The sequence below is a fragment of the Chenopodium album genome, chromosome 10, assembly GCF_948465745.1.
Source record: "Chenopodium album chromosome 10, dcCheAlbu1.1, whole genome shotgun sequence".
NCBI lineage: Eukaryota > Viridiplantae > Streptophyta > Magnoliopsida > Caryophyllales > Amaranthaceae > Chenopodium > Chenopodium album.
This window is the reverse complement of record NC_137843.1, coordinates 16,381,987-16,392,049: the sequence shown is the minus strand read 5'-3', so window position 1 is coordinate 16,392,049 and position 10,063 is coordinate 16,381,987. Positions and strand designations below refer to the sequence as shown.

The 10,063-nt window shown below is 31.0% G+C and overlaps 1 protein-coding gene across 1 annotated transcript; it reads left to right on the top strand.

The window, feature by feature from the left end:
- Nucleotides 1-6,723: 6,723 nt before the first annotated feature.
- Nucleotides 6,724-9,617, top strand: LOC145562304 (uncharacterized). The gene is made up of 4 exons (XM_081622529.1): nucleotides 6,724-6,875; nucleotides 7,168-7,489; nucleotides 7,683-7,743; nucleotides 8,767-9,617. Exons 2-4 carry the CDS (start codon nucleotides 7,302-7,304, stop codon nucleotides 9,088-9,090), a joined length of 573 nt encoding a protein of 190 aa, XP_081478655.1. The 5' UTR covers nucleotides 6,724-6,875; nucleotides 7,168-7,301; the 3' UTR covers nucleotides 9,091-9,617.
- The last annotated feature ends 446 nt before the right edge of the window (nucleotides 9,618-10,063 follow it).

Here is a 10,063-nt window from a genome sequence, read left to right as displayed (position 1 = left end):
AAAAGATGAAGAAAGATAATGATATGGAAAGAGGAGAGAGAAAATATGGGGGAAGATGAAGATGAAGGAAGATGAAGATGAAGGTGCTTTTGGGTTTCTTGAGTTGAAGATGAAGAGTTGATAAATTAGATTGGGTTGGCTGGGGTAAAAATTGGGTGAGAAATTAGTGATTAATTAAATCTGGTTATAGTTAGTAAATTGTGTTTTAATTTTTTAAATGAGGGTAAAATTGACATTTGACTAGTTTTTTTTTACTAAAAGAGGAAAGAAATTTTTTTGTCGCACATAATGTTTAGCGGACAAAAATAGTAAAAGTTGCAGAAAACAATTAACAGAGGTATTATAATGTATTATATTTACTACATTATTTTACATAATTTTTTTTTTATTTGAAATAGCATTAAAGTATACAATTTTCATAAAAAAAAAATATATAGATGGGTATGGGTGGGGATGAGACGAGTATGAAGCGCGAAGGATGGGGTGGATACAACCTAAAATTCACCCACACCTCAACACCCATGGTGGGTATGGTTTTTATCTCCATCCCTACCCCACCACCCGCTAAATTGGGACCAATCTCTGCCCCATTGGGACGGGGATGGGCTGAGTCTCCTACTGACATCTTTACCCATGACCCAGCCTTAATTGTGCGCGCATGTGTGGTGACTTGAGACATACTAAAGAATTCTTATGATCATGGCTTAACTTCCTCATTAACTAGCAAAGGAATATATAATATTTAACCTACTGTTGATGCCATGAAGATTTCTTATGATCACGGCTTAACTTTCTCATTAACTTGCAAAGGAATATATAGTTTACAAACTTCCTAACCCTAAAATTAACAATATTCTAGGAATTGACTAAAATACAAGATAATATCTCCTAATAAATATCCCAAAAATATATTATACGATATTTCGATATTATCTCATTACATATGTGTGGATCCAATTTTTTTGAGCTGCTCTGCTCTATTAGAATCTATTATGCTGAAATATGCCCTGTTCTGTCCAAAAGCTCAATAGAATAGGACATTAGTCTCTTATTCAAAAGATACTAGGAAATGATAACTAAGCATAAATTCCATCCAAAACTTTTACGCTTATGAATTTACTCTTTTATTTTTTATGGTCAACCAAAGTACCAGACAAACCCCCTTTCAAAATTCACATGTATTTTCAGTTCCCCTAATTTTTGTGTAACTTAATAATTTTTTTTATTATTTCAAGTTAACTTTGGTCTATTGGTAAGGATTGTACCTTCCAACCTTGAGGTTGGGAGTTCAATCCCCACTAGAGATACTTTGAGGGTGGGGATCCCTTACCTTCCCCCCTCACTCTCAAAGTATCTGACCCGCAAATACCGAACCAAAAAAACCGTGAGGGTTGAGGTTCGGTCAGGGTCCTCCTCCTTAATGTTAAAAAAAAAAATTATTTTTATGATGTAAATGTATCCATTTTTCATCTTAAGGTTTTTTTTTTTTTTAAATAGCTAAATGTTTATTTTTACTTTATTCTATTTACGATATATTTTAAGGAAAAAGGTATATGCGACCCATAGAGCTAGGGATGTCAATGGGGTAGGACGGGGCGGATGTTGGCCTTCCCATCCCCACATAAAATTTTTATCCCCACTCCCATCCTCATTCTCTTGGCGGGTCCAAAATTCACCCCCATCCCCGCCCCAACGGGTATAATAAACCATCCCCGCCCCACCCAAGACCCGCCAAATCCCCGCCTTTCAACACAATACTACATAATTAATAAATTACAAAAAAAAAAAAAAATTGTTAATATATTACACACTTCTTTATTTATAATATTAGCGTATTACAAATCTACTACTATTATTTTATTTTACGTATTGTTTTTATAAAATAGTATAAAAGTATATAATTTTGTTTTTAAAAGTATACAGATGTGGGTATTGGGTGGCCGGGTGGGGATTAAATGGCTATGAAGTGGGACGGGTGGGGGACGGGGCGGGTATGAAGAGGGGTGGGGATGGGGTGAGTACAACCTAAAAATATCCCCGCCCCATCAATTCATGGCGGGTATGGTTTTTATCCCCATTCCTGCCCCACCAGCCGCCAAACCAAAACCCATCCCTGCCCCATTGGAGCGGGGATGGAGCAAGTCTCCTACTTGACCCGCCCTACTAATATCCCTACTTAGAGTTGCATATAAGAAGCTAAAAATAGAAAGAGTTGACAATAAATAAACATTTATTACATCGATTTACTCATAAATTGTCGATAAATTTCCAACTTAATACTAAAAAGGCAAGTATATTGCTGCATATAGCATAACCCTATAATTTATAGTCATACTCTACCACAAGTTATTTACACTTTACATCCAAATATGTTATTTTCATCAATTCTTACCCACATTTTTTCTACTGTATCTCTTATTTTATTGATCACAATCTCATCTTCTTACTTACACACTTCTTTTTTTTTTTTTTTAAGTACACAATAATTGTATCCATTAAAATAAATAAACTATATTATACGAAATAGTACAAAATATTGTAGCTATGCACTTCCTCCATCATTTTTAAGTTACAAACATTTTAACTTTTATATTTTCTCAATGCATAGTTTTATCCCTGTAAAATAAAAATATGCAATGAATCAATCAATCACTATATATACTAAAAGACACACCACCAATGACACATGTCAATTTCTGGTGTGTCCTTAGTAATTATTTTTAAATAAAAATAAATAATTATAAAATTTTATTTAGAGAAGTTATTTAAAAAGGAAGTTTGTTTTGTCAACAAAATAAATTAGCAATAATATTTACCTTTTTATGTTGATATACAATTACCTATGGAGAATAAGGAAACAAATAATCTTTTATAAGAAGATGTAATTTTGGTGGAATATATTTTAAGAATGCAATTTTGATTATATATAAATAAACATTTACAAAATTTTCGATATATATATTTTCTAGAAATCACTATACTATATAAATTGAGAAATTTTATCAAAAATATACTTTGTAATTTATCACATAATCAACTAGACTTCTTCAAAAAAGAAAAAAAAAAGGTGAGCTACACTCTTCTAAGTCAATTTTATTTTTAATAAAATAATTATTCCAATATAATATGTTCTTCTCGTAATTGGTAAACCGTAAAGTAATGTAATGAATCAATTCCTCTACATTAAATTGAATTTTTATGGACTACTCATATAGAGAGTTTGAATTTATTAAGGTGAGCATGATTCTTTTTTTTTTTTGCCTTAGGATAGTTTAGTCTTTGATAATTGTGCATTTTTTATGCTAGACGGTCGTGTAAATTGTAGCTCACTTAGTTGCTAGGTCGGATATGATTAACTACACCAAATATGTTTATATTGAACCATTTCCACAAACTTGATGTATATAAATAAAATGCTCATGCTACAGGACCTAACCAGGGCCGTATCTGGGCCGGGGCAGCCGGGGCACCCGCCCAGGGCCCCAAAATTTTAAATCCATATTCGTATATTTTTTTTAAAAAAAAGAAAAAGAAAAAATAAATTATACTGAGAATAACGAAGTAAGAGTCAGTTAATCAAGCAAATTATTCCCTTATTAATCCCCTCAAATTAATTCCTCCTAGAAAATAGCCCCTTCATCTTTGGAAAGTTGAATTCGCCAAATTAATTCCTATAATCTAACCAAATACAACCGTATAATCTTCAATTTTCATTCATGAAATCAATTATTTGTATCATTACCTATATTTTTCTGATTTTTCATCTTCCTTCCCAAATTAATTCTAAACATTATACTCTTTGCAATCAATTTTCAACGGGATTAAAATCTAAGATTTTTCCTATACATTATACTCTTTCAATTGTTCTGCACATATCAATTTTCTTAATCACTTTTTTCTATTTGTATTTATTATATTTTCACCATAATTATGGAGTTTGGCGTCGATGATCGAAGATGAAATCAGAAATCATACGAGTATTGGTAAGTTCTTAAATTTAACTTTTTTCCAGCAATTAATTTATTTTAATTTATGAATTATTCAATTTTACATTAGTATTTCTGAAATATTAAATAAGATGCTATACGAATTAATTTTTCCAGTTAATTCTCAATGTATCAGTTTTCTTGAATCATGAATATGATATTTGATTATTGATTATGAATTATCAAATTGTCAATTGATAAATTTTTAACTATAAATTTATGATTTATGAATTATCACTTATCAGTATCAAATTTTGTCAAATTGTTGATTGATAGATTTTAATTATGGATATTTTTGTTATTGTAGGTGTTGCTCATTGTTATTTGACGACTTTTGGTCTTTTGGACTTTTCGGCTATACTACTAGCATCTTGCGAGATTCGGTGATATCATTCTTTAACTTTTATTGTGTTATTTATTGTGTTTTATTGTGTTTTCAAAGTTGAAATTATTGAAAACCTACTTGAGATCATCAATGTCTCAAGAAAGGTTGAATGGTTTAGCTACTTTATGTATCGAGAGAACTATGTTAGAGCATATTGATGTAGAAACTATTATTAATGACTTTGCATCTAGAAATGCTAGAAGGAAACATTTTGTATAAGCGTTATTGTACCAATAAAATTTCTTAACTTCAAATAAAATATCGCGTATTTTATTTTATTTTTTTGCATACCCAATTTTTCTCTTATTAAATTCAATAGTTAGCTAACTAGGGCCCCAATTTTTTATCCGCCCTTAGGCCTCCGAAATCTCAGAAACGGGCCTGGACCTAACCTAATACAAAAAATAAAATTAAGATGAATCACAAGATTTTATATGACTTTAATTTACCAAACATATAAATTAATAAATGTCCAGAAAAAGTAATTATGTAAAATATTGCAAATTTTCAAATATACTCCGTACTAATTTAAAAGTTATACGAGTACATGAATAAAAAGTTTACGTATAATACACGAATCGACGACACATATAATACACGGGCTTCGGGCCAATAAGTATACACACAAGTACACAACCCTACATTGTCTCGAGCTTCCCCTTTGAAAAAATCCGCACAATTTGAAATAATAATAAAAAAAATTAGCATCAGTCAATCACTCTTTAAGTCCTTTTGGGGATCACTTGTACAAAAATCAAGAGAACGTTGAAAAAAAAATCTCCAATTAACAGAAAAAAAAGGAAGGAGAAAAAAATAAATAAATAAAAGTGACTAACGGTTGGGTACCGCCTGTCATTCGGTGTGGAGGGGGCAGGCACCGCCAGCGTGATTCATTTTAAAATACATTCACACTCCCGCATAAAATATCTCACCTATTTACTTTCAGATTTCAGAAAATTTAATGATACTTATATTACGTATTTTGTACCAAGGCTAAGAGAATTTGTAAGAGGTTTCAGCTTAATAAGACATTTTTTTTTTATACCTATCCGAAAAACGAAAAAAATACTACGTATTTCACTATTTTGTATAATAATTTAAAATAAAAATATTTTTCTTTGAAAAAAGTAGAAATATTATTAGGACCTGTTCAATTCAGTTCAACTCTAATAAGTTCAATTCAGCTCACTTCAGTCAATTAGAAGAGGCCCTTAGTCATAGATTTATCATTTACAATACTAATTAATGAGTAATTTTTGTAACTAACATGCATCTCTAAGCAAAAAAATCTTTATATGTTGTTGTAGTCATCATAAGGTTACTTTAATAGTGTTATGTGACTTCTATTATACGGAGTAGGGTTTATATATTCAGTGTTATAGGAGTTACCTAGTCGGTATTGCAAGGGTTATTCTATTAGTGTTTATAGGGGTTACTTTTTTTTCTTTTATAAGTGGACACATGATATTTTTACTTGCACGCAAAACATCTAGATCTCTAAGGTACTATTCACCTTGTGTTTGAAAGTTATTCATGTCTTACTTTTAATAAAAGTTGGAGGAAAATTTATTATTTAAAAAATGCATATGCGTAAGTTAGCACACAAACTTAAAGAGATTCATCACAATTGATTAAAAAAAATCCACATAAATGATATGGTATACAATTTATTGGAGACCTAGCGTTGCATATAAAAGTTAAATTTAAATTATTAAATCAAATAAGATATGATCCTAGTATTGATTCAACAACCGACAAAATAATTTGTACTGCATTAATTTAGAAAATCTACTTATTCAGTTCTTTTAACGTTTTCCTAATTTCTCCATTTATTTAACCGCTGTTTAAATATGTCACATAATCCATAATTTTAAGGTGCACATCTATTCTGATCATACCTCTCTTATACCCTTGATTATACGAGATCATAACTTTACACACACATCCACTTTGATCCCACCATTCTTTTCCTTTCATCAATTTTTCCCTAACCAAAAATTAAAAAGATACACATACGGATTAGTAACATTGCCCTAACAAAAGCTAACAAAAAGGAACGAAAAGAATACCAATATCATACGCATAAAAAAAAATCTCAACTTTATAATACATACATTGATTATACGAATACCCTCCGTAATCAAGGATAAAAAGGAAATAAAAAAAAAAAAAAAAAAAAAAAGCACAACTCCCAAAGAGTTGCAGGTGGTAATTGCAGCTCCACCCCCTTTTTTTCTCTCTCTTTCGCTTTCCTCTCTTTTATTGATTCCCATAGACTAATTTAATTTATTATTATTAAAATCAATTTCCATAATTTTCTCTCCCCTACATTATTTTTCCATTTTTATTTAATTTTCCCATCTCTATATAACTCATCTACCCCCCACATTATCCCCCTTCTTTCTTTCTCGCCTACTCCTTTTTGGCCTCATTTTCATGTCTTCTTTTCTCTCCATTTTTTGCTCCCAACTACCTTCTTCTTTCCTTCTAATTTCCATCTCCAGGTATTTTTCTCTTTTTTTCTCTTTAATTCATGCTTTATTCGATTTATTTCATGAATTTTAAACATGATTAATTGTTTCCCAAACCTAATTTAAGATTTTGATTTCCTATTTCATGAATTTGAGCTGAAATTATTTTATAACTTAGGTGAAATCCTTCAAAATTAAGGTTTATCATTGAATTTAACGAAAATTATTGAGATTTATGCTTTAAAAAAGCTTTGACTTTACTGAATTAGAGATCTGCATGTTACGAAATTAACAACCGCAACGTTTCGATGATTTTATTTTGCAGGCGTTACAATTTTTGATAATTTTAGTGTTTCGCAAATCGTGTAAATACAGCGTAAATACATAGAATTAATCAAGAGATTAGAAAATAGAGGAAAGAGAAAGTTGGAAGATCTATTGATATTGATCTGAAGAAGGATGAATTTTTGTGGAATCCAGCAAAACGGCGTCGCATCTCGTGAAGAGATGATGAGTTTTGTGTCGATTTCTGGTGGTCGGAATACTGATCGGAAAGATTCCGTCGTTTGCCCTAAACCTCGCCGTGTCGGCGCACTTAATACCACCGTCAACGACCCTTCTAGACCTCCTCTACGTTGGCACTTTGGGTAATTTTATTTATTTTCTATGTTCTTTCCCTTTTTAATTCTATTTTATTTTTTTTTTTGAAAAATTTTAATTCTATTTTATTTTTGGTCTGATTTAATTTATTTAATTTAAATTAATTTAATTTATTTAATTTAAATTAATTTAATTTATATTGTTTGTTTATTAATCTGATTTTTTGGGATTTTATTGCAGGCATTCAGAGTTCACTGATTCCAGGGCCGGGTCAGAGCTGTTAGACATAATCCTTAGTAAGGTATATACATCTACAATATATTTTCCTTGTTTTTATTTAGTACTGTAATTAATTGATTTAATTTGGTTACAGTAGTCAATTTAATTCAGTGATAAACGATTAATTGAAAAACTTTCGTTTTTGTATGTTCGTTTGGGTAACTTGGTATTTTTACAATATCATCATAAATTAATTTTAAATTATATGGAGTAAGATATTAGTTTGATTTGATATTTTACGAAATTAATATAAATTAACCTAAATTTACAAGATATTAGCTTGATTTTTTTTTTCTTGATTTGATACTAATTGTTTCCATATGTTTTGATTCCTTGTTTTGGGTGCTTTTTAAAAATTAGTGGGTTTTGATTAAACGATTTATCTTGAATTTAGAAATACTTCAAACACTTTCCTTTTCCGTCCGTTTTACAACCACGCTAGTGGGTTATTCTCCATGAATTAAACGGAAATTAATGATATTTATATGAAAAAAGATGTTGCGGTATTTTGTTTCCTTGAATTGGGTACTTAAATTGGGATAAAGTCCATGATTGAATGATGTGTAATGTGTGGTTGATATATGGTGGGTAGAGAAAATCCATAATTAATTTTAAAAAAAGGGGGAAAAGAGATCTGATCTTGAGCTTGTGTTGTAAAGCTAATTTTTAATGAACCAAAGGGCAATCTGTCTATGGCCAACCAACTTGTCTTTGTCAGTGTAAATTATAAATAAAAGTTATTAATTTCAAATTTTAAATTTAAATTAGTGTAATAAGACAAAGATGATGGTACCTTTCTTAGTAATAATAGTATACTAGTACTATATGTGATTACGCAACTTATGAAAATGCTTTCTTTTTTTATTCGATTTGTGTCCAAATTTGCGACTAATTTAATTTGATTTGTCTTTGATTGATTAAACTAAACTAGAAAGTGATTCATTTTAACAGTAAATTGACCTGTAGTGTAAAATTACTTGTGGAATATAAGAATAGTTTAGGCTTATTCTTGATGGGATCTAAATGGGATGAATTGTTTGGACAGGGTGTTCATGGTGCCGAGAGGCCAAGCACACCGGTAGCATCGTCGCCCCCGTTTTTCTGTGGTTCACCACCAAGTAGAGTCTCTAACCCATTAATTCAGGACGCTCGATTCAGGGAGGAAAAACAGTTGATTCCTCCATTTTCACCAGTTCCATCATCGCCGATACAGGCTACTGCATCAGGGTCTGCATCCTCACCTAACTCTTCCACAAGGAAAGGGGGATGTGTGAGGGCGAATTTTGGTAACAACCCGGCAGTTAGAGTTGAGGGGTTCGATTGCCTCGACAGGGACCGCAGGAACTGCAGTATCCCTGCCTTGGCTTAGGAACGAACCCCATCGACATCCAAACTCAAACCAAGTACATATAGTGATCATCAAAACAGAAAAGCCTGAAAGGCAAATATAACATTTTAGCGAGGGATAAAAAAAAAACTACAATAGCAGCAGCATGAGAAGAATTTTGGTAAATTTCTCAGAGCAAAAGAAAGAGATATGGAAGAGTTGTTTATTTTGCAGTGTAAATATGCAGTTGAGGGTTCCTTTTTTTGTAAGTACAACCAAAAAAAAAAAAAATCCCATGTAATTAGTTTTGACTAAAATAAAAAGTGTGGGAATTTAGAGTCTAGTTTTTTTTTTTTTTTTTTAAGTTTTTGGAGTCTAATGTGAATATGAGGGAGGGGAAATTATTTCTGGTACTTGTTTTTTTGTATAAAATGCGGCTGAATTTCTGTGGGAAGAAGAAGTTGTATAAAAAAAGCTGCATTTGGTTATTGAAAGTCGTCTGGTTTGTAGAAGTGATAGGTCAATGTAAATACGAAGATGAAGCCCATTTTCAGGGTTTTTTTTTTAAAGTGTTTTTGTGGTCCACTGTTTAATTGATCGTACTTAGATTTTTGAAATAGGGACGACGTGGGTTTCTGCCTAACCACATGTGTTTTGCTAAAAGACTGTTTTATCGTACAGTTGTCACGAGGAGATACCATAGTTTTAGAAAATCTCTTGCAAATATTTAACGTGTAAAATTTAACTTGCCTTGTTATTTATTAGCAAATCCGAATTTGATGTGTTATGGACTTATGGTTGATGGGTTAAAGTGGTAGATAAACTTACAAATTAGTCTTAAGATGGGGCTAATTATGTGGATTTTCTTTAATTTTATAAAGCATCGTGTTTCCTCTAGGTTACGATAATGCTATTTATTGTCTTTAAAATCAGTACTCCCTCTATCTCTTATTTACATGTAAATATGCATGTAAATAAGGGGGTATTTGTTTCTCAGTATTAGACTACTTAGATT

Coding starts and splice junctions, on each gene's coding strand:
- LOC145562304 (XM_081622529.1), top strand. CDS start 7,302: ATGAATTTTTGTGGAATCCAGCAAAACGGCGTCGCATCTCGTGAAGAG. Junction 7,490..7,682: donor CCTCTACGTTGGCACTTTGG/GTAATTTTATTT, acceptor ATTTTATTGCAG/GCATTCAGAGTTCACTGATT. Junction 7,744..8,766: donor TAGACATAATCCTTAGTAAG/GTATATACATCT, acceptor TTGTTTGGACAG/GGTGTTCATGGTGCCGAGAG.